The following is a 25,843-nucleotide window of genomic DNA, read 5'->3' as shown; positions in this document are numbered from 1 at the left end:
CATATAGTTGATTTAATGCAAACATGTTTGTGACATCATATCAAATACCAAAGTGAGCTTTGACAAAACTTCAATGTTCTTGATCAAAAACTGCATTCCAACTTTCTACTTGAGGTTCTTAAAAAGATCAATTATGAAAAGCTTTCCTGTTAGAAGAGAAATTCTACAGTAAGCTTAATGATGATTATTTAATTATAGAAAATGATCAGAAATTAATATATAGGAAAGTCTACATTCATTTTCTTCTTGAGTCTATTCAATTCTAAAAATTTTTCACAGTAAGTTATTTTTTACAAGTGGTGTAACAAAGGCCTTACTATTTTCCTTTACATTTTATGCTCTTTTTCTCAATGAGTAAGTAGAAAGGTTAAGTTACTTATCGTTAGTATTCTTTTCAGATGTACTTTTACTAGTCATGCGATCTTAGGCAAATTACTTAAAATCTTTGCACCTTACTTTTCTCATCTATTAAAATGGGATTATATTACCTATCCCCTAGAATTGTTGTGAGCCATGTTGAGAACAGTATCCAGGCTCATTAAGTGCTATATGAGAATTAGGCACCATCGTCATTATTTCAGTATATCATTTCTCCAATTAACAGAACTGTAATATACCCGTTACTATTATTTTTTTAGTAGTTAAAAAAATAAAATCAATTTTTAATATGAAATGGTTGCTTCAAGGAAGTCAAAATAAAAACCAAAACAAGGGAGGACAAATGGGTAGTAATTACCTAAAATTGCTTAGTTGACAGATTCTGAGGTCTCATCTAGGTTCAGGAAGAAAGAGTTCCAAGACTGGTTAGTATTGTCTGTCACAAACAAGGGAGGGGGATAAGTGGCAATAAATATTTGCTATGCCACATCCATATGCTGATTTCATACACCTCAAGGAATACTATATAGTCACATGTTGCAAACTGATGTTCAGTCAATGACAGCATATACGATGGTGGTCCCATAAGATAAATACCATAGAGACTATGTGTGTAGTAGGCTATACCTTCTAGCTTTGTGTAAGTACACTCTATCATGTTTGCACATGACAAACTAGCCTAATGATGCATTTCTCAGAATCTATCCCCTCATTGACAAATGACTGTATGCCATAATAAACAGCTCTTAAAAGCAAAAAAGTCTGTTTGAATTTTAAAATTCAAAAAATATGTTTCTAAAAGCCAACAGATTGGTAATATCCACTGTATTTTGCCTAAGCAATATTTTAATAACTTCCTTTAGTTAACATCCAAGTTGTCAGAAGCTCTGTAGAAGTCAAGTAAAGTGTGCAAAGTCTTAAGCGAAAAAAAAAGTTAAAAGCTAACGCTTACATAGTGTGTAACATATGCCAGGGATTGTTCTAAGCTTTTTACATATAGTAACAACTTTAATCCTTACAACAACCGTACACACAGGTACTATTACTCTTATCTTTTAGATGAGGAACTTGAGGCACATTTAAGCGTTCAAGTACTACATCCAAATTCACACAGCTCATAAAACTAAAGCAATCTGGCTCCACAGTATACCTAGTCACAGAACTATACTGCCTAATATAGAATTTGACATGACTTCTGATTTCATAACTTTGTACTATCACTGAAAGAGAAAAAAAAACCCAGGCCTCTAGTTTCTATCATGTGACTATAGAGTAAAAGGAGTTGAGAATCTCCTGAACATAAACTTCTGATCAGCAGATTAAGTTCAACTGAAAGTTTAAATTTGGTGTATTAAAGGCAGTTTGGGAATATCAGTATGAACCGTACGAAAGTGTGGGTTTTACAAAGGCAGTTAAGACTGCTACACCAGTTATAGTGCTGAAAGTGGGGGTCAACTTGCTTTAACTATACTCAGTCATTTGTTTGCAAAAGTAGTTAGATAATGCATTACTAAAAGCCACAATATAGATACATCTCTGAGGCTGGGGTCACCATCGTAATAGGTTCAGGAACTGAGAGTCAACTCCTTGTCCAGTTCAGGACAGTCGAGACCATTTTGTGAACATGCATCCTATGAAGAGGCATCAAGCTTGACTACACTGGCACAGATCATCAATTAATTGCCTTACTTTTCCTTACCTCCAATCATCTATTCCCACACTTCAGACTGCCCCCCCAGCGCCCACCCCCATATCCCATAAATATCCCTGAGTCTCCATTTTTGAGGAGGTGGATCTGAGATTGATTCTCCCACCTCCTCGCTTAGCCACCTTGTGATTAAATCCTTTCTCTTTGCAAACTCATCATCACGGGGATTGGCATAATCCTGCGGCAGGCAAAATGAACCTGGTTTGGTAACAATGGTATTAGCCTTAAGCAACTTTTTTCTTAAATCTTTTAGACACTGACTCTTAAAACTAATATTTTCCTCTCTGCTTTAGCTACTAGGAAGCTCATATAGCCCTTCTCTAAAAGCTTTATGGAATAGGGCTGGCCCTGTGGCCAAGTGGTTGGGTTCGCGCTCTCCGCTGCAGGCGGCCCAGTGTTTCGTTGGTTTGAGTCCTGGGCGTGAACATGGCACTGCTCATCAAGCCACGCTGGGGCGGCGTCCCACATGCTACAACTAGAAGGACCCACAACAAAAAAAGAATGTACAGCTGTGTACCGGGGGGCTTTGGGGAGAAAACAGAAAAAAATAAAATCTTTAAAAAAAATAAAAAATAAAAAAAAATAAAAGCTTTATGGAATAGATTTTTTTGTATCTGAATCTAATTCGAGCTTTTCCTTTGGCCTAATTTATGCATCAATTCATTTTTTATCCTGTTAAACAGTAGTCCTCCCTTATCCACGGGGAATCCAATAACCCCCTGTGGATGCCTGAAATCCAAGGATAGTACCACACCCTATATATACTGTTTCTTCCTTTACATATATACCTATGATAAAAAGTTTAATTCATAAATTACGCACAATAAGAGATTCACAACAATAACTAATAAGAAAGTTGGCTTAGATGGCTACTAAGTGACTAACAGGTGGGTAGCATATACATGTGGATATGCTGGACAAAGGGATGATTCATGTCCCAGGCAGGACAGAGCAGGACGGTGTGAGATTTCATCACACTACTCAATACAGCATGCAATTTTAAACTTATGAGTTGTTTATTTCTAGAATTTTCCATTTAATATTTTTGGACTGCAGGTAACTAAAACCGTGGAAAAGTGAAACAGTAGGTAAGCGGGGACTACTATATAATTATTTCTCAACCTCTGTGAATGAGACTGAGAATTTGTAAATAAATAAATAAATTTACATATATATAGATATATATATATATGTCTATATATATGCAAGCCTGAAGACCACAAAAACATCTGCACAAAAGAACAAACATAAATCTATTAATCAGGATCTTTCAACATATTCTAAACAGTATACTCCATTATGAGAAGAGACTATATTTGGCAGTTAAAACTAAGGTTTGAGCAGATTTCTATGCCAAAATATTTTAAAATACTATTTGAAACAAGTTTAAAATAGGTAACTGATACTGGTCCATTCCATTTTTATCCGTGTGTTAACTTAGCAAATCTTAAAATATGATCCTGGATCCCTGGAGACCCAAAACCCTTTCAGGAAGTTCGTGAGGTTAAAAGTATTTTCTGAAGATATTGTTTACCTTTTTCACTCATTCTCTTATGAGTGTACAGTGTAGTTTTCAAGAAGCCACATGAAGTGGTATGATGATGTCATCACACTGACAGCTAACAGAATGTGCGCTTGATATCTTCATATTCTAAAAAACTTAATTTCCAACGTGGTAAATATTGATGAATACAACTCACATAAACAAAAGCTCTTTGGTCCTAAATAACCTTTAAGAGTTGTGAAGAGGTCTTGAGATCTAAACGTTTGAAAACGTCTGGTTTAAACTATGAATGAACTTGCTGTTTTCAAATCAAGCCCATTTGCTAGAGTTTTCCAGAACAGAAAGAGCTTCTTTTTGGGGGGGGGTGGGGGTGAGGAAGATTAGGCCTGAGCTAACATCTGTTGCAACCTTCCTCTTTTTGCTTGAGGAAGACTGTCACTGAGCTAAGATCTATACCAATCTTCCTCTGTTTTATGTGGGATGCTGCCACAGTGTGGCTTGTGGAACAGTGCTAGGTCCACACCCAGGATGGGAACCAGTGAACCCCAGGCCGCCAAAGCAGAGCACACAAACTTAACCACTACACTACTTGGCCAGCCCCGGAAAGAGAATTTTAAAAGACAGCATTTTCCATATGCAACACATTAATTCTTACAGAAAACATAATTCATTGAATTAAATAATGAAAAGTTTAAAAAGTAACAAAGAAGTGTTAACAGAATTAAAAGAATCTTGATAAGCAAGAACTCTGACATGTGAGCAACTAAGTAATGAAACTTAGTAATAAGAAATACGTAATACTTTGATTCAAGCCCTATTTTAAAAAAATTAAAGGGAAGCCATGACCCTCTGCAGCAGGCTAATCCAAAACTTCTAGCAGTTGCTTCTTTGTAAAGAGTCAACAATGAGAATGGCAGATAGAAAGGAATTTTTTCTCCTTAGCAAAAACAAAACAAACCAAAACCCTAACTAAAGAAAGTTTCTAAGTTAACCAAATAGTTGCTCAAAGAAAGAAAAGGCAATTTTAAAAAATACTTCCTTAGTGTACTTAATACTCTTATTTTTCAAAAGGAAAAATTATTTAGAAAAAGAAAGGTACCTGAAAATGGCAGGGTTGCAGACATGCTTCGGATCCAATGCTTCTCCCTGTATAAATTCATAGCACAGTCCATTATTGAAGGTACAGTAGAGTTGTGGTGCACAGCCATGAGCCTGCAACACTCGGAAACTCTTCACTTCCTCATCTCGATCGACTAACAACTCAGTCTTATTGCCATAAATTCGCACCAGGACTACATCCTCCATTGTATTACCCACGTAACAGCCAATAAGTTTATTGGTGATTCCATCTGTGAAAAGCTGCCAAAAAAAGAAAAAAATGGGGGAGGAAAGCAATTATATACTTTTAAGGAATGGAATAGGAGATAACATGAAAATAATTAAATACTAATTAAAACAAAATGTCTACTTTTTAACATAAAAGAACTTTTGAATACAACTTTGCATAACATTTCTACAATTTTAATTCTAGATTTAAACAAAAAGGAATGTTATTGTTTAATATGTTGCCCTTAATTCCTATAACATTGTCTTTCTTGATCTGAAAGTGTTAATTACTCAATCTCCAGTATTTCTAAACAAGTTTTTGAAACCTAGTGTATCCCAGTTTGCCTTATATTGCAATCATTGCAAGCACACACAATCCTTCCAATGTCTAATAGATTGGAAAGTCTCTGGAGACAGGGATACTGCCCTCTTCCTAGCATGGTATATGACGTTAAAAAAAAAAAAAAGTCTTTTTTTCCTCTTCTTAAAGATTGGCACCTGCGCTAACAACTGTTGCCAATCTTCTTTTTTTCCTTCTTCTCCCCAAAGCCCCCCAGTACACAGTTGTATATTCTAGTTGAGAATGCCTCTGGCTGTGCTATGTGTATTCTAGTTGTGGGTCCTTCTACTTGTGGCATGTGGGATGCCACCTCAGTATACCCTGATGAGAGGTGCCATGTCCACGCCCCGGATCCAAACCGGCGAAATCCTGGGCCGCCGAAGTGGAGCAAGCGAACTTAACCACTCAGCCATGGGGCTGGCCCCCAAAAAAATCTTTATTAACGTTCACAAGTTTAAATATACAAATATAATCTACCATAATTTAGATTACAGTAAATCTTCAACTTATAAAAAACTGAATTTTAAATGCCAATTTTAAGGTTATTTAACATAACATGTTACTGTTGAAATTATTTTCAGTATTCACATTATAACCTAAACTTGAATGCTACAGCTAAAAAAAGAAGCACAACCTTAATTAGAGGAAGACAGAGAGGTAAGTAGAGATTTCCATAAGATTTCCTAAAAGGGACTTTTGGAACATTTCAAGAGCTTTAAGTCACGTACTTCAAATCCTTTTTTAGATCTGAGCACGAATGGTATAGAGAAAAAGCAAATAGGTGATTAGAAATATTAGTTCTCTACTCAAAAATTGTAACTTTCATTTTCCTGTACTAATCTGGCACTAAAACCAACTCTTCTATTTACCCAATTATAATAGAGTTTTTGGAGGCTCTCAAGTGGAATAAAGGGACAAGAGGTAAAAGTAAAAGCAAGAATTAGGACATTTTTTCCAAGACAACTGAACTAGAACATGAAAAAAGGATAGAGAATGCATTTTAAATGCATACACATTTAACTAATGCCTGAGAAAGAGGGTAAATGTTTCCATTTCAATAAGACTGCTGTTATGATAAAATGACATCTGAAAAGGCTTTAGATCTTCAGATGAAAATTAGAAAGTTATTTACTAAAATTAATACACAGCTAACAAGCTTTTATACAATAGTTTTCTATCATATACAAGGCTTGACTGTTATCCTTATTCACCTAATGCAAATAAATTGAATAAGCTAATGTAAAGAGACTTACTTTGAATATCTAGGTGTTTTAGGTATGCAGAGACATACAAACACTGCTTTCCACCTAGATTTCAAAAAGATTGTATGTAGGAGGACATTGACAAGAAGTATATGCACTTAAACTAAACACTGATCATTTTACTAAAATCTATGTTGAAAAGCATTCTTATTACAATGCCATATCAATTCACATGTGTGCTCTGTAACTTCTTCAGATGTCATGTAGAGATAAACTATTTCAATTACTGTAATAAATATTGAGAAATTAACATTCTGAAATGCTTCTAATGAATGACACTGCACACTCCTCAAACGCCAGGACTCATAATCTGTTTTCTGTATCCTCACAGCAAATAGGTACTTAAATACTAGAATCCATATAGTTACCAACATTAATGTCTTCTTGATCTAGGTTATAACAAACACATTCTCTCACTCTTGCCTATAACAATAAATTTCTTTAGCTGAGTATGCTATATTGTAAATTTATGTGTAAATACAGAAACATACATATAAAGATGTATGCACTTAAAAAGGCTATAGACAGATATTAAGATTACTGCATATGGATTACTGAACACTATATAGACATTTATAAAGATGGCATAGGATCACAAATCCAGTGACACTAACCATCACATTCTCTATTGCACAACAGCCACCTACTTGTAACGAAATGATAGTCACAATAAATCCCTAGGATAAAAAAATAAATATATGAATAATGTAATTCCACATTTATAAAAATATTTTATGTATAAATAAGGACAAAAAGGCCTACAAAGATATTCAACAAAATATTAGGTAGTTGTAATCTTGTTTCTTGTTTCTCTCTAAGTAGTTTAAACTTTTTCCTTTTGGCTTATACATGTTTTATCACTTTCCCTGCAATGAACCAACTTTACATGTGAAAAAATTAAATTAGTGAGAAAAACAAAAGGAGTCCAACAGCTAAGAACTGACCTGGCACACACAGCAAGGCCTTGAGATTCTGTTGAACATAATTTCACAGAATACCAATATCAGACAAGGCCACTCCATGACCATAATGGATCAAGACAAAAAGAAAACCATTCTGTAATCATGTCTGAATGTAGACAAAATTATGAAATTTTCCAAACCACAAAAATTACCAAACATTCCCCTATTCTGGCTAATGAGTGACTGCTGTTCCTTTTCCAGTCACAGCTTTTGCCCTGCTTCATTCTACCTTCAGTCCCCTAGGTAAAATTAAGATACCCACACAGACTTGCCCCACTTCCTTCCTGAGAGCACCCAATCCAGAGGAAAGCCTTGCTTCCATGAACTCTCTCCCAAATCACCAGACAAACCCAAATCATACATTAAATCCTTTCTAACACTCACTGAGATCCCCAGCATTCTCCATGGTATAAGTTCTTCCTTACCACAATGAATAATAAACCAAACTTGTTCAGCTATAGGTGTGTTCCCGATGGTCTCTCAATAGAGATCACTGACTTTCAAGATGTAAAGTATATTTTTTGCCCTTGGATGGTTCCCACATCATTTATAAACCTATCAGTAATTCAATCAGTGAACCTTCTGAAATATACTAGACATATACTACAAGATATGTATACCATACTAGATATACGCTAGAAATAAAAAATTCCACCTCAATGGAGGAGAGACAAAGGTAGTACAAAACTCACGGAGCTCCTTTTCAAAGGGTTTATCCAGCACTGTTTGTCAAGTATTTAAGATGGTACTAGTTCAGGGGATGAACTACACAGCAAGACTGACTGAGTCTAAATGCTAGCTGTGTTATTTACAAGCTGAGTAACCTTATGCAAGTCACTTAACCTTTATGTGCTTTATTCTCCTCGTGTATAATGTCAACATATTAGAATCTACTTTATAGCATTATTATGAGAATTACTAAGTTAATATACATAAAAACACTTAGAATATGCCTGGCACACACTAAGTTTTTCACAAGTATGCAGACAACCACATATTTAAATTTTAAAATGAGACAGAAAAATAACTTGATAAAATCATAAAATAAAACAGCAAATGATTAAGACAAAATCTGTTACAGTTTTACAGATTAGCCCTAGACTCTAAGCTGCACTGGTCTCATCTAACAAATCTTAAAAGCAAGACTCAAAAGATTCAAACTATTGCCAAATAACTATAAAAACTATCCACTGCCGAACAAGGTAAAATTCACAATATCTGATATCCAAGTAAATATTATCAGGCACAGAGAAAAATACAACCCACAATGAAGAGGAAAAACAAAAATCAATCTATTGAAACCAACCCAAAACTGACACAGGTGTTAGAATTAGCAGACGTTAAAACTATATTCCATAAAAATGTTTTTTATTCTCTAACAGAAAGTTAAGCAGACACTGAAGATATAAAAAGGTTCCAAACCAAACTTCTCAAGATGTCTGAGGTGGAAAATATGTGATTTAACAGTAGGTTAGATACTGCCAAAAAAAAAATAGCAAAGTTGAAGACACAGCAATAGAAACTATCCAAAACAAAACAGAGACATAAAAGAAGTAGTAAAAAAAGAGAGAGAGAGAGAAAGAAGAGGATGTTAGTTGAGAGACTCCACACAAAATTTGAGTTCCAAAAGAGAGGAAAAAAGAAAACAGAAAAAAATTTTAAAGAAATACTCAAAAGTTTTCCAAGTTTTATGAAAAATTATAAATTCAAAGATCCAAGAAGTTCAACAAGCCAAAGCTCAAGAAACATGAAGAAAACTACCCCAAGGCACATAATAAAACTGCTTAAAACCAGAGATAAATCATCAGTGCCGATTCATTTCATCTTCCATCTCTGCAAGCAAATGCCGGCAAGTCATCCTTGACCCCTCCCTCTCCATCCCCTACATAAAGTTTTCTTCCTGGGTAATTCTTAAATCCACTCCTGTTTCTTCACCCCCACTTACATCACCCGAGTCCAAGACCTTGTCAATCTCTTATTTGCAGTATTTTCATAGCCTCATTGGTCTCTCTCATGCCAGTTTAGCCACTTTCCTTTCTTCCAAAAAAATTCACAATCTACACTGCCACCAGAATAATCTATCTAAAATACAAATATGAACATGATGATTGGCAATCTTCAAATGGCTCCACACTGTTTAGAGCTTGAACTATAAAGTTCAAGCTCCTTAGGGCATATGAGTTCCTTGATACCTCCAAAGTTATCTAGCAACCTACCTGACAAATTCACCCTTCTTTTTCCCCACCTCACCGACTTCTAACTTCCTTTAAAATTCCAACACAGGAGTGTTGCAGACTCTCTCTAGGAGACAGCCCCTAAACTCAGAAAGGGCATAAATACTTCTCAATGCTTGCTCATACCTTATACTTAGCATTTACTAAAATGCACTGTAAACTGCTTAATTATATTTGCCACTTAATATAATTTGCCACTGTAAATAATATGGTGACTTCCTCAGAGATTTGGAACATATCCAAAAATGGGGGAAAAAAAGGTGAAAAACAGGAATACAAAACAGATGGCTTGAACAGAAAAAAAGAGTAAGATGGTAGAGAAAAAAACTCAACTATATAAGTAGTTACATTAAATGTAAAAGAACTAAATAATCCAATTAAAAGACTAATTACAAAAAAAAAGTATATGCTGCTTTTATAAGAGACATGTAAAAGAAAAGCTGATGTAGCTACACCACATCAGACAAAACAGATTCTAATAATATATTCCAGGAGACAGAGGGACATTTTATAACGATAAAAGGATTGATGCCCCAAGAAGATATAACAACTCTAAATTTGTATGCATCCAATAACATAGCTTCAAAATACATACAGCAAAAACTGACAGACTAAAGAAATTCCACAATAATTGTTCAAAACTTGAGCACATCTCTCAAGAGCTGATTTTTTAAAAATTGAAAAAAATCACTAGATATATGAAAGATCTGAACAACAGAATTAAAAACCCAACTTAATTACATACACAGAACACTGTACCCAAAAACAGAATATGTATCTTTTTCAAATTTACATGAAATATTATCAAAATTGACTATATGGGAGATTATAAAGCAAGCCTCAATAAATATCAAAGGATTAAAATCATTCAGAGTATTTTCTCAAAGTACAATTGATATGAGCTATAACACAAACCACACATACACATATACACACCCCAAATAAAAATGGTTAAGATGGCAAATTTTATGCTATTTGTTTCTTACCACAATCAAGAAAAAAACTTAAAAATTCTCCCACTCATTTGAAATGATGCAGTGCACACCTAAATAATACTTGGTATGAAGGGAAAAACCATAATGATAACTAGAAAGCATTCTGAACTGAATGATAATGAAGACACATTAAAACTTGTGGGTGCTTACAGGGACACATAAATAAAAATATTAAAAATAAAAAAGGCAGAAAATTAGTGATCTACACTTCCAGCTAAAGAAGCGAGAAAAATAACAACCAAGTAATCTTCAAAAAGTGAAAAAAAAAAAGGATTAGGAAGAAAATAAAAGAGCAAAATTATCAATAAAACAGAAAACTCAACAGTTAAAATGTTCTTTGAAAAGATGAAGTTGGTAACTTTCGAGCAAAATTGTCAAGGAAAAAAGACACAAATTATCAATAAAGTGGACTTCACTACACACATATATTATTATACACAACCCTTCCAAAAACAGAGAAAGAAATACGCCAACTTGATACCAAAACTTGCCAAGGACATTGAAGAAAGGAAAATTATAGACCACTCTCTCTCATGAACATAGTTGCAAAAATCCTAATCAAAATATTAGCAACTGATACAATGATATATTTTTAAAAAAAGAACACACAACCAAATTAGGGTTTACTCCAGGAATACAAAAGTTTTTAATATTCAAATTTAAAAAATCAAGGTAAGACGGAGGAAAATCACGTAATCATCATGAGATGCAGAAAAAGCACTTGATAAAATTCAACAGTTGTTCATAATGAAAATACTTATTAGCAAGCTAAGAATAAAATGAAACCTCCTTAATCTGACAGAATATCCAAAGAAAACCTACAGTGAACATCATACCTAATAATTACTGGAAATGTTCTCCCTGAGATTGAGAACAAGACAAGGATGCCCACTATCACCTTCTATTTCAATATTGTGCTGGATGCCCTAGTCAATGCAGTAAGACCAAAAAAGAATAGAATAGGAAAGGAAAGAAAAAAACAAAACTGCCATTATTTGCAGATATAGAGAAAAAGCAAAAAGAACCTAAATGAAAAAAAATTTATGTGTAAATTCAATATACAACAATCAATTGAATTTCTGTATAACAGCAAACCATTTTTTTAAATGATATCCTTTAAAGTTTCAAAAAGCATATCAAAAAGCATCAAATTCCTAGGAAAAAAATCAAACGAAATGTGCAAGATCTCTACAGTGAAAACTTCAAAAGTTTGAGAGAAATTAAACACCTAAATAAATATTTATTGACTGTAGGACTCAATACTGTTAATGAATTAACTTCTACTCAAATAATAGAGTCCACAAAATATCAGTCAAAATCCTATCCAGTTTCTTTTGTGGAAATTGAAAAGGTGAGTATACAATGTATGTGGCAATTTAAAAAGACAAGAATAGGGGCCGTCCCAGTGGCACAGCAGTTAAGTTTGCACGTTCCGCTTCTCGGCAGCCCAGGGTTCGCCAGTTCAGATCCCGGGTGCAGACATGGCACTGCTTGGCTAAGCCATGCTGTGGTAGGCATCCCACCTACAAAGTAGAGGAAGATGGGCACGGATGTTAGCTCAGGGCCAGTCTTCCTCAGCAAAAAGAGGAGGATTGGCAGCAGATGTTAGCTCAGGGCTGATCTTCCTCAAAAAAGAAAAAAAAAAGCATTAAACACCCCTTTAAAATGAAAAAAACTTTAAAAAATAAATAAATAAATAAATAACCAAGAACAGTCAAGGCAATCTTAAAGAAGAACAAAACTAGAGTCCTAAACCCAGGATGACAGCAACTATATCAGATATCAAGATCCACAGCAAAGCTTGAGAGTAATCAAGACAGTGTGATACTGGTGCAATAACAGATAAAACAGACCAAAGGAACAGAAGAGAATTCATAAACCAACATATTGTGCCACCTGATTTATGACAAATTTGACACTATAATGGGGAAAAGAAGGTGTTGTCAATAAATGATACTGGACCAACTGATAGCCATATGGAAAAAATGAATCATGATTCCCTCCACCTCACACCAAAAATAACTCCAGATCAACATGTAATACATCAAAACAATAAAACCTCTAGAAAACAAAGAGGAATACCGTTATGACTGTGGCATAGGAAGAGATCAAGACAAAACATGCTACTCATCATAAGACTATCAAAAGACTCTATTAAGAGTGAAAATGCAAGCCACAAACTGGCAGAAAATATTTGTCAAACATTATTTCTTAAAAAAGGACTAAAATCTAGAATACATAAAAAACATTTACAAATCATTAAGACAAAATAATACAATAGAAAAATTAGCAGAAGACTTGAACAGACACCCCAAAATAGAAGACATCAAAATATCCAACATGCACACAAAGAAAGATGCACTAGTTAGCAGGAGAATGCAAATTAGACCCATAATAAGATATTCTTAAGGCCCATCAGAATGATAAAAATGAAAACAGACAAGACCAATTGTTGGTAAAGATAGCACAAATGAAACTCTCATATACTGCTATTAGGGGTATAAATCGGCACAACCACTTTGGAAAACTGAAAAGTATCCAGTAAAGCTGAAAATACACACACCAGATGACTCAGCAGGTCAACTTCCGAGTACTCACGTAACAGAAGTGGATATTTATGTTCTCAAAAGATGTATACAAGTATGTTCACAGCAGTATAATTTGTAATAGCCAAAAACGAAAAACAACCCAAGTGTCTATCAACAGTAAGAGATAAACTGAGGTATATCCTTACAATGGAATAAGTCAGCCAACGAGGATGAACTATATATACATGAATAAATCTCTCAAAATCTCAGGAAAAGTCAGACCCCCAAAAAAGCATATTCCATATGAGTCCATTAAAGAAAAAAAACCAATAGGGGCCAGCCCCGTGGCCGAGTGTTTAAGTTCGCACGCTCCACTTCAGTGGCCCAGGATTTCACCGGTTCGGATCCTGGGTGTGGACATGGCACCGCTCATCAGGCCATGCTGAGGTGGCATCCCACATGCCACAAGTAGAAGGACCCACAACTAGAATACACAACTATGTACTGGGGGACTTTGGGGAGAAGAAAGAAAAATTTTTTAAAAAGGGGCCGGCCTGGTGGCGTAGTGGTTAAGTTTGCACATTCCACTTCTCAGCAGCCTGGGGTTCACTGGTTCAGATCCCAGGTGCGGACATGGCAAAAGCCATGCTGTGGTAGGCGTCCATGTATAAAGTAGAGGAAGATGGGCATGGGTGTTAGCTCAGGGCCAGTATTCCTCAGCAAAAAGAGGAGGATCGGCAGTAGTTAGCTCAAGGCTAACCTTCCTCAAAAAAAAAATGAAAGAAAACTAATAGTTTGGTTAAGTTCACGCACTCCACTTCAGTGGCCTGCCGTTTGCCAGTTCAGATCCTGGGCATAGACCTACACACCACTCGTCAGGCCAGGCTGTGGCAGGATCCCACATACAAGAACTCTGACTTACAACTAGGATATACAACTATGTACTGAGGCTTTGGGGAGAGGAAAAAAAAAACAGGAAGACTGGCACTGAGCTAACATTTGTTGCCAATCTTCCTCACACACACGCACAAAAAATTCATAAAGAGGTAAAACGACAAGACAAAAAATCAGGATAGGAGTAACCCTTGGTTGAGGAGATAGATGGATAATGATTGCAAGGGAGCACAAGAGAGGATTCTGGGGTACCGTTTCCCCAAAGCTGCTTCCTGACTTGGATACTTACTACATGGGTGTGGTAATTTTGTAGGAAAATTCACCGGGTTCTACACTTACGATCTGTGCACTTTTTATTAGATATATCACACATCAACAACAAATTTACTTGTATTAGGAAGAGTTAATGTAATACTCAGATCAGCAAGAATGTACTTTCATTTAAATCTTTTCATTACCTTCAACTCATAGTAACCCTAGAGAAAATTCCATAAAGCTATAAGGTTTTTAAAACTGAAAAGAAATACACAGCTCTGGCACTTTGGCTTTAATTTCTATCTTACTATTTTAAAGAGACGATATAGATAAAAACATATATATACACAGAGATATACAGATATGCTCTCATATATATAAAAAGATAAAATAAAATTTCTTAGTCTATTACATGCATCTCTATCACCACCAAAGGGGGAAAAAAAATCTTAGATTTTACAATGGCTTGTGGCTCTTCAAAGCTCAACCCTACCGGCAAAATCCTATTCTTTAGTATTTAACTTCTCCTGCTAGGAAGACACTAACATAATTTGATTTTAACTAATTTCATTTTCTCTTTAGAGAGTAATTGTAAAAAGGATTGGGTTGAGAAACAGTCACCTAGAACATACAGATATTAAAAAAATATTTGCTTATGTACAGACTGATTGTAAAGTACCTTGGAGATGATCAATTTGTAAGATGAGAAAACTATAGCGTAGGTAAGTTCTCATATTTATCCAAAGTCACAGCCAGCCCTGGTGGCCTAGTGGTTAAGTTCAGCGTGCTCCACTTCAGAAGCCTGGTTTCGGTTCCCAGGTGTGTAGACCTAAACCACTCATCCGGCCATGCTGTGGTGGTGGCTCACGTACAAAAAGAGGAAGATTGGCAACAGATGTTCAATGAAGATGTCAATCTTCCTCAGCAAAAAAAACAAACTCACAGTGGCAGAACAGGTTAAAAAACTGGTGTCTGAGAACAAAGCTGAAGGAATCACAATCCCTGACTTCAAAGCATACTACAAAGCTACAGTAATCAAAACAGCATGGTACTGGTACAAAAACAGGTGCACAGATCAACAGAATAGAATTGAAAGCCCAGAAATAAAACCACACATCTATGGACAACTAATCTTCAACAAAGGAGCTGAGGGCCTACAATAGAGAAAAGAAAGTCTATTCAACAAATGGTGCTGGGAAAACTGGACGGCCACATGTAAAAGAATGAAAATTGACCATTCTTTTTCACCATTCACAAAAATAAACTCAAAATGGATCAAAGACCTAAAGATTAGGCCTGAAACAATAAGTCTTCTAGAAGAGAATATAGGCAATACACCCTTTGACATCAGTTTCAAAAGAATCTTTTCGGACAGCATAACTCCTCAGACGAGGGAAACAATAGAAAGAATAAACAAATGGGACTTCATCAAACCACAGAGCTTCTTCAAGGCAAGGGAAAACAGGATTGAAACAAAAAAAACAACCCACTAACTGGGAAAAAATATTTACAAGTTATTTATCTGACAAAGGGTTAATCTCCACAATATATAAAGAACTCACACAGCTCAACAACAAAAAATCAAACAACCCGATCAAAAAATAGGCAGGCGACATGAACAGATATTTCTCCAAAGAAGATTTAAGGATGGCCAATAGACACATGAAAAGATGCCCACCATCACTAATCATCAGGGAAATGCAAATCAAAACTACACTAAGATACCACCTTACACCTGTTAGAATGGCAAAAATAACCTAAACAAAAAGTGACAAATGTTGGAGAGGTTGTGGAGAAAAAGGAACCCTCATACACTGTTGGTGGGAATGCAAACTGGTGCAGCCACTATGGAAAACAGTATGGAGATTTCTCAAAAAATTAAAAATAGAAATACCTTATGACCCAGCCATCTCACTACCGGGTATCTATCCAAAGAACTTGAAGTCAGCAATTCCAAAAGTGCCATGCATCCCTATGTTCATTGCAGCATTATTTACAATAGCCAAGACGTGGAAGCAACCTAAATGCCCATCAACTGATGATTGGATAAAGAAGATATGGTGTATATATACAATGGAATACTACTCAGCCATAGAAAAAGACAAAATCATCCCATTCACAACAACATGGATGGACCTTGAAGGTATTATGTTAAGTGAAATAAGACAAACAGAGAAAGACAAACCCTGTATAACTCCACTCATAGGTGGAAGTCAAACATAGAGACAAAGAGAATTGATTGGTGATTACCAGGGGAAAGGGGGGGGGGCGTGGGAGGAGGGCACAAAGGGTGAAGTTGTGCACCTACAACATGACTAACAATAATGTACAACTGAAATTTCACAAGGTTGTAAACTATCATAACCTTAATAAAAAGTTCAAAAAAAAAAAAAGCTGGTGTCTGAATTGAGAGCCCAGAAATAAACCCACACATCTATGGACAACTAATTTTCAACAAGGAAGCCAAGAATATACAATGGAGAAAGGAAAGTCTCTTAAATAAATGGTGTTGGGAAAACTGGGCCACCACGTGCAAAAGAATCAAAGTAGACCATTATCTTACACCATACAAAAAAATTAACTCAAAATAGATTAAAGACTTTGAATATAAAACCTGAAACCATGAAACTTCTAGAAGAAAACACAGGCAGTATGCTCCTCAACATTGGTCTCAGCAGCATATTTTCAAGTACCATGTCTGACCTGGCAAGGGGAATAATAGAAAAAATAAACAAATGGGACTACATCAAACTAAAACGCTTCTGCACAGCAAAGGAAACCATCAACAAAATGCAAAGACAACCTAACAACTGGGAGAAGATATTTGCAAACCATACATCTGATAAGGGGTTAATATCCAAAATATATAAAGAACTCATACACCTCAACAACAAAAAAACTAAAAACCCAATTAAAAAGTGGGTAAAAGATCTGAACAGACATTTCTCCCAAGAAGATACAAAGACCGCCAACAGCACATGAAAGGATGTTCAACATCATTAACTATCAGGGAAATGCAAATCAAAACTACAATGGCCCCATGGCTGGGTGGTTAAGCTCTTGCGCTCTGCTCCAGCAGCCCAGGGTTTTACAGGTTCAGATCCTGAGTGAAGACCTAGCACCACTCATCAAGCCATGCGGAGGTGGTGCCCCACATGCCACAACTAGAAGGACCCACAACTAAAATACACAACTATGTACTGGGGGACTTTGGGAAGAAGGAGGAAAAATAAAATCTAAAAAAAAAAAAAAACCCACAAGAAAACTACAATGAGATACCACCTCACTCCCATCAGAATGGCTGTGACTGACAAGTCAAGAAACAACAAGTATTGGAGAGAATGTGGAGAAAAGGGAACTCTCATATACTGCTGGTGGGAATGCAAACTGTGCAGCCACTATGGAAAAGTTTGGAGACTCCACAAAAAATTAAGAATAGAACTACCATACAATCCAGCTATTCCACCACTGGGTATCTATCCAAAGAACATGAAAACATGAATTCGTAAAGATACATGCACCCCTATGTTCACTGCAGCATTATTCACAATAGCCAAGACGTGGAAGCAACTTAGGTGCCCATCGAGGGACGAATGGATAAAGATGTGGTATATATACCAATGGAATACTACTCAGCCATAAGAAACGATGAAATCCGGCCAACTGGGACAACATGGATGGACCTGAAGAGTATTATGCTAAGCGAAATAAGCCAGAGAGAGAAAGTCAAATACCATATGATCTCACTCATAAGTAGAAGATAAAAACAACGATCAATCACATAAGGATACAGACTGGATTGGTGGCTACCACAGGGGAAGGCGGGAGGAAGAGGGAGAAAGGGGTGAATAGGCACATGTGTGGTAATGGGTTGTAATTAATCTTCGGGTGGTGAACAGCAAGTAACCTACACAGAAATCGAAATATAATGATGTGCACTTGAAATTTATATAACGTTATAAACCAATGTTACCATAACGGGAAGGGAAAAAAAAACCACAATGATTACAGGGTGGTAAATGTGTTATCTAGGAGGAAAAGCTTAAGAAGCTGGCTATATTTTTCTGCAGAAAAGATGAAGAAGAATTTAATAAGTGTTTCTAAATACATACAAGAAAAAAATAAAATACCTGGTATCATGGACTCAATCTATTTCAGGGATATCAAGACCACTCTCAAGTTTATGGGTTCCCTAGCATGATCCCAAACTCACTGTAATATTGCTAAAGCATTACTTGAGGAAAAGAATAAGGAAGGGGCAATAAATCCTTGATGCCTGGTTATTTATCAAAATCACCCATAGTATGGGCCAGCCCCGTGGCCAAGTGGTTAAGTTCTCACCCTCTGCTTTGGCGGCTGGGGGTTTCGCCAGTTCAAATCCTGGGCGCAGACACAGCACTGCTCATCAAGCCATGCTGAGGTGGCATCTCATATGCCACAACTAAAAGGACCACAACTAAAAATACACAACTGTGTACCAGGGGGCTTTGGGAGAAAAAGGAAAAATAGAAAAAAAAATCTTAAAAAAAAATAAATCACCCATAGTATGAAATAGCAGGCCCGTTGCCATCTGTTACAGGAGGTAAAAGTAAACGAAACCTAGAAATGATACATCCGACCCCAGAGGAGCTGAGTCACTGAATCCGCAATAAAGCGCAAAAAAAGGAGAAACTGGCTAAATGCACGATTCCTCGTCTGCTGTTAGTCACTACCTAAAACAGAAAGGTAAAGATAGTTTTAGGGTGGATCTTGATGTTGCACCAGCCCAGCTTCCAGCTCGTCCAATCCAACATCAGGCTGCTAACCAGAGACCCATCACGAGAGAGAGAAATCATGCTGAACAACAGATCACTCCTCTATGACCTCTGTTTATCAAGACTATTTAGGCGGTAGAGGCACAAAATGAGAAAATTAACAAAACCAGAGGATAGAGTATAAAGTTTTTGTCTCATTTTGTGGATCAATACAGCTAGCTCCTTAAAAAATCTTTATCAACATGACTCATAAGAATGGTTAAGTTACAAGCACTCTACGGTTTGAAGACCAAGGCACATTTGGGCTAATGCAGGACCCACAGCTCACTGTTGAACATTCCTGAATGGCTGTGACAACCTGAACACAGAGCAACCTAATTCCAAGAGGACTGCTAGCCCAGTAGAAGAAAGAAAAGTAGCCAGAAAGTTTGTTTATCCTGAGAAAAGAAATTTTCCTGTCCCTCCTTTGCATGCAAAGTGAAATATTCCAGATGAAGTGGCTGATATGCTGCATATGCAGGTCATATCAGACTGGCTTTATACTGACCAGGATATTCAACCAGATAATATGCCCTGCCCCCAGATCATGATGAATGCTGTGATAAAGGGGCGGGCCCCCTGGCCAAGTGATTAAGCTCGCGCCCTCCAGTTCGGCGGCCCAGGGTTTCACTGGTTTGAATCCTGGGCCCAGACCTGGCACCGCTCATCAAGCCATGCTGAGGCGGCGTCCCACAAAGCAGAGCTAGAAGGACCTACAACTAGAATATACAACTATGTAGTGGGGGGCTTTGGGGAGAAGAAGAAAAAAAAAAAAGATTGGCAACAGATATTGGCTCAGGGCCAATCTTTAAAAAGAAAAAAGAAAAGCCAGAATGCAGACATGATATTGAGAGTCTGCCACCAATTTGGGGCTAGGTAACAGATTAATCAAGATGAAAACTGAATTTGAGGCCAGGATTTTGGCTGGACCCTCAGCAGCTGGGGACTCAAGGCCAAATGCACATATGTGGGTTAAATGGCCTGGTGTTGGAGAAGAAACCTTGAGACTCCTTGACATGGAAGTGCAATGCATTAAATCCAAAACCTGTGTGAGAGGCTCTAAAAGGATCAACAGTTAAACTGGAAGGATATAGGGATGCTACTGTTGATGGGAAAAGTTTGGATGCAAACTGGAGTGGTGGAACAGGTATTTTGGGAGGTGGTTTTGGATCCTTTGCCAGAATGTATTACTGACATAACGTTTTATAGGAACACTTCCCCTATTTAGGACTGTAAAACAAAACACACATAAATTCACCCTTCAGCCAGGACTAACTGACCATACCAATTAGGAACTTACAGAAGTGCCCAAAACTGCACAGGTTGCTACTTGTAGCAATATAGACTACCCGGTAGGCAAAAACAGATTACAGCTTTAATGACACCTTAAAAGCTAAAGTAATATCAATGAACTTGAAGGTCATTGAGACCCCCCCCCAAAACATAATCCAGTATCCCCTTTCAGTATGTGACACTGTCCTGCAACTATAAACCCTGAGATGATAAACATATTTAACTCAACTTAGCTACTATGAAATTTCTTCAGTCCTTACAGATGACTAAGCCATCAAGCAGGGAAACAGAGTTTTGATATGTATTTAGGCTCTAGAATGACCAAATAACTAATGAATTCAAAGGAATGAGCTTCAAGCCAATACAGAGTAAAGACAAGTTTCAATTATTCTTTAAGATAAAAGCTACTAGACAAGCCTGGGAAGCCTAGAAAGGTAGAAATTAATATACATCAGTTAACTATTTTCTGGAATAAACTGTATTCCAAAATAAAATTAAAAGTAATGTAATAACAAACAAAATACCATTTTCATGCATCCAACTGGCAAAAATCTTTAAATGTGATAAAAAGGGATTAGACACGTATAAGGAAAACGATACCCTCAAACACTGTTTTGAGAATAAATTAATACAAATTTCATCATAATTTGGCAATATCAAAGTGAGAAAAAGCATGACAGCTTTATGTGTCAAGTTGGACTGACTACAGTACCCAGTTACAAATCAAACACTAATCTAGATGCAGCTGGGAAAGTAGTTTGTAGATCTACAATCAGTTGGCTTTTTAAGTAAAGATTATTCTCCATAATGTGAATGTGCCTCATCCGATCAGGTAAAGAGTTATGAAAGCAAAACTTAGGTTTTCCTAGAGAAATTCTGCCTCAAGACTACAGCATCGGGGCCAGCCCGGTGGTACAAAGGTTAAGTGTGCACGTTCCGCTTCGGCGGCCCAGGGTTTGCCAGGTGGGATCCTGGGTGCAGACAAGACACCGCTTGTCAAGCCATGCTGTGGTAGGCATCCCACATATAAAGCAGAGGAAGATGGGCACGGATGTTAGCTCAGAGCCAGCCTTCCTCAGCAAAAACAGGATTGGTGGCTGTTAGCTCAGGGCTAGTCTTCCAAAAAACAAAACTACAGGATCGATTCTTGCCTGAGAGGTTCCAGCTTACCATCATGCCCTACAAATTTCAGACTTACCAGCCTCCACAACTGTGCGAACCAATTCCTTGAAATAAATCCTGTATGTATGTATGTACATGTGTGTGAACATATATGTATATATGGGAGATTCTGTTTCTCTGGACTGACACACAGATATTAACTTTTTAATTCCACTAATAAGAATTTACTCTACAGATACACTTCGAAAAGTTATCCAAAGTATATGTATAAAAGCAGTTCATTGTAATACTGTTTTTAATATCCAAAAAATAGAAACAATTCAATGTTGTTTAAAACATATGGGGCATGGGGCCAGCCCAGTGGCACAGTGGTTAAGTTCATGTACTCCACTTTGGTGGGCCAGGGTTTGCGGGTTTGGATCCCGGGCGTGCACCTACACATTGCTTGTCAAGTCATGCTGTGGTGGCATCCCACATACAAAAAAAAGAGAGGAAGACTAGCAAAGATGTTACCTCAGGGACAATCTTCCTCAAGAAAAAGAGGAAAACTGGCAACAGACGTTAGCTCAGGGCCAATACTCCTGAAAAAAAATATATATATATGGGGCAGATTATACATACTGATATGGGAGGATGTCTAAGATATATTATTTTAAAAAGCAAAATATAGAATAACTTAGTTATACAAAAGGAATATAGTTATATTTACTGATATTCATAAACATAGGTAGATACGTGCCCTGGTAAATCTATAATTTGATACTTCTTTAGAAGTTCAAAAGAACTTGTTCACAATATTACCTTTGGGGAGAATGACTTGGAGTTGAGGGAGTTTAGACTTTTTACTTTTCATTCTATAGCTGTGCACATGCATTAAATATTTTATTAATATATTTATTATTTTATTATGTGTATTTCTTAAACAAAATAAACAGGCTTAGATAGAATATGAGCCTTTCTAATTTTCTTCTTTATACTCCAGAATTTTTTAAAAATAATAAAGTCCGGGGCTGGCCTGGTGGCATAGTCGTTAAGTTTGCACACTCCGCTACAGTGATGCAGGGTTCACCACTTCAGATCCTGGGCACAGACCTACACACCACTCATCAAAGCCATGCTGTGGAGGCATCCCACATAGAAGAACTAGAAGAACTTAAAACTAGGATATACAACTATGTACTAGGGCTTTGGGGAGAAAAAAAAATAAAGGTCACGTGATGTTTAACATGACCAAATATTATGTTTGTAGCTATCAAAAATTATAGTCAATACCATACAAACATGGGAAAATGTTTATGAAATGTGAAAAAAAGAAATACAAAGTTGTACACATAGTATGATTATAACTATATATAATACATGGAAGTAGTAGAAGGTAATAAACCCAAAAATAGTTGATTTTTAAATAAAATATGGATAGGAAATGAGGTTTCCTTTTTCTATTCAAAGTTTTCACATTGTGATAGATCTTTTTAGTAAAACTAAATTATTTCATGTTTATGTAGTCACTTGTAAAAGGAAATTCATGTACTTAGTATATTATTTTCTCAGAGTACTGACTTGAAAAAAATCACTAACTCAAAACATTCTATTTTGTTAACTTAATTGAAAAAAAAAGGGGCTGGCGCCGTGGCCGAGTGGTTAAGTTGGCGTGCTCCGCTGCAGACGGTCCAGTGTTTCATTGGTTCGAATCCTGGGCCCGGACATGGCACTGCTCATCAAACGCTGAGGCAGCGTCCCACAAGCCACAACTAGAAGGACCCACAACAAAGAATATACAACTATGTACCGAGGGGCTTTGGGGAGAAAAAGGAAAAAAAATAGAATCTTTAAAAAAAAAAAAACCTGCTGTTTTGATTACCTCTAGAGAGAGGGAGAGCATGGGACCAGGAAGGGAAATGAGGATATTCTGGGCTGCTGGTGACATTTTCCTTCTTCCCCTGGGTTTGGGTTACACAGGTATTGTTCTACAACAATTTATGTTTCATGCATTTTTCTGTATGTTGTTGTACTGCACAATTTTTAAAAGGGTAATCAAAATTTATTTATTTATAGCCCATCTCTTATATCAAAGAGTAAAATAACTCCTTTTAAGATAAAAATCACAAGAAATATAACCTCTGATTCCTTAAATATAGGTCTTCAATTACTTCCCTATCTTTGTCACCCACAAAAAAAACCTTAAGCTTCCCTCTTCCTCCCTCACCTGCAAACAATTAACAAGTCCTGCACATTTATTTTCTAAAATGTTAAATCTGTCCCTTGTTTCCATCTCCAAGGCCACTGCCCTAATTTGGGTCCTTGTCGGAACTAACAAAACAGTCTCTCCTATGGTAAGTCTTTCACAAACATTTTTTAATGCAACACGCTTCACAAAACAATATCTACCTTATTATTATTTGCAAGGCTCTCTGATCTATGCTACCACAGCCTACATTAACTCATCTTTTTAAACTGTAGTGGTTTCAGCCCACTATATTGATTTAGCATCCTATTAGTGTGTGGTAACCCCCAGTTTCAAACCCAACGTCCTAAGTGATCACTTATTCCCCAATTCAAAACATTTCCTTCAACAGATGCTGGCTACATTGTAGCATGCCACTTCTCTAAAAAATACATGATACAACTCACCTGCTTAAAAACATTCAATGGCTTCCCATTACGTTCTAGATAACAAAATACCACCTCTTTAATGAGGCATAAAACCTTCATATTTAACCACTCCCTTTCTCAAAAATCACTCCCACTTCTTTTCTTGTTCACACTCCACTCTGCCCAAGATACTCGTAGTCTAGCTTTCTGAAAGCAGTTTTCTTTGCTCAGAAATGCTTCACCATTCCATCTGATCCTATCTTTCCTTCAAAGCTGAGCTCAGGTACGCCCTCCTCTATGAAGCCTTCCCTCCTACATTCTCCCACACCTACCTTCTACTACAATTAAATGTACAAAGGAACGCTGCTAAAACGAGCTTTATGCCTAGGACAAAAACTACACATCAGAATTATTGAATTTCAGGAGCACAGAATTCTTTCACATCCTTTTTTCCACTTACGAATGGCGGGGGGGAGTTGGGGGAGTTTTGGAGATGAGAGATGAAAGTATGTAGTACTAAAACATGCTATGCATAATTTTATGTATTTTATTTAATTCTCACAATATTCTACTATTCTATTAGTAGTAAAATCAGTACTAGGAGCAAAACTACTATTGGTAGTACAGTAGCTAAGTAGTAGTATAGTAGTAAAATTCTACTATTTTCTACTATCCTATTTCCCAAGGTAGATAGTTTAACCCCATTTTATAGAGATTTTAAAACTTGCTGAAGGTTACAAATGGCTAAAATTGGATTCAAAAACCATCCTCTTTCCACTACACTATGCTGAGGCTCCAAAGAGATGAAGTAGTTGGCGTAGTCCAAGTTACACAGCTGTTAATACTTGGAAATGAACTAGCACATCAGGCTCCTGACTTTTAGTCATCTTAAAAAAATACACGGGGAGCCTATCAAACATTACAGATCTTTGATAGGAGCCTATCAAACATTATATATCTCTCTTAGCCACAGTCAATATAGTTTTAGGTCCCACTACCCACTTGAACACTTTATTATTATAAAACACTGAAAACAGACAGGGAATAGGGAATAGAAAACTGGACCTAACCATTGATATTAAAAGTTATGTTGAATTAAAATTATCACCCCTTACACGTATCTAGAGGACTCAAGGTTCCTACAGATATCATATCCTTCTGACACTTAATATATTACTTAAATTTACCTAAGACTTTTCAGAAACTTCTATCACTTAAAGAACAAACTCATCTTTTTAAAAATGGGAAAGAAAATTAATTACTAAATTAGAACACTAAAGAAAACAAGATTTAATAGAGCAACTGTATATATCTGGCTTTTGATTGTTCATTTAAAATAAAATATCAAATATTAAATATCAAATCAGCATTAAAATAAAGTAATAGATTTTTAATAGAATACTTCACTATCTCCAACATGGTTAAGTAAAGAGGAAAGGGATATGAAAACTGCTAGGTAGCTAGTACAGAACCTTCCACAAAGTTTCCAAGATACTGTCTGTATGATTAAAAAGTAAAATTAAAAGATTTAAAAATTATGCACACAAAAACTTGTAGTACAGCAGAAAGAATAGTATGCTTTTGGAATGTTCTTGTGTAATCTTTGCATGTGAACAAAATTTGAATGTTCATTCCAAAAACACCATACTGTATTTTT

The 25,843-nt window shown here is 36.4% G+C and overlaps 1 protein-coding gene across 1 annotated transcript in view; it reads right to left on the bottom strand.

Moving 5' to 3' along the window:
- Positions 1–25,843, bottom strand: part of ETNK1 (ethanolamine kinase 1) — a 73,346-nt gene that overhangs the window by 43,428 nt on the left and 4,075 nt on the right. Inside the window, exon 2 of the mRNA XM_014832398.3 lies at positions 4,690–4,949. Within this exon, the coding sequence (XP_014687884.1) occupies positions 4,690–4,949 (260 nt within the window). The remainder of the gene's footprint in view (positions 1–4,689; positions 4,950–25,843) is intronic.

The sequence above is a fragment of the Equus asinus genome, chromosome 22 (assembly GCF_041296235.1).
Source record: "Equus asinus isolate D_3611 breed Donkey chromosome 22, EquAss-T2T_v2, whole genome shotgun sequence".
NCBI classification, from domain to species: domain Eukaryota; kingdom Metazoa; phylum Chordata; class Mammalia; order Perissodactyla; family Equidae; genus Equus; species Equus asinus.
The sequence above is the reverse complement of the archived record's forward strand: the minus strand, read 5'-3'. Positions and strand labels throughout refer to the sequence as shown.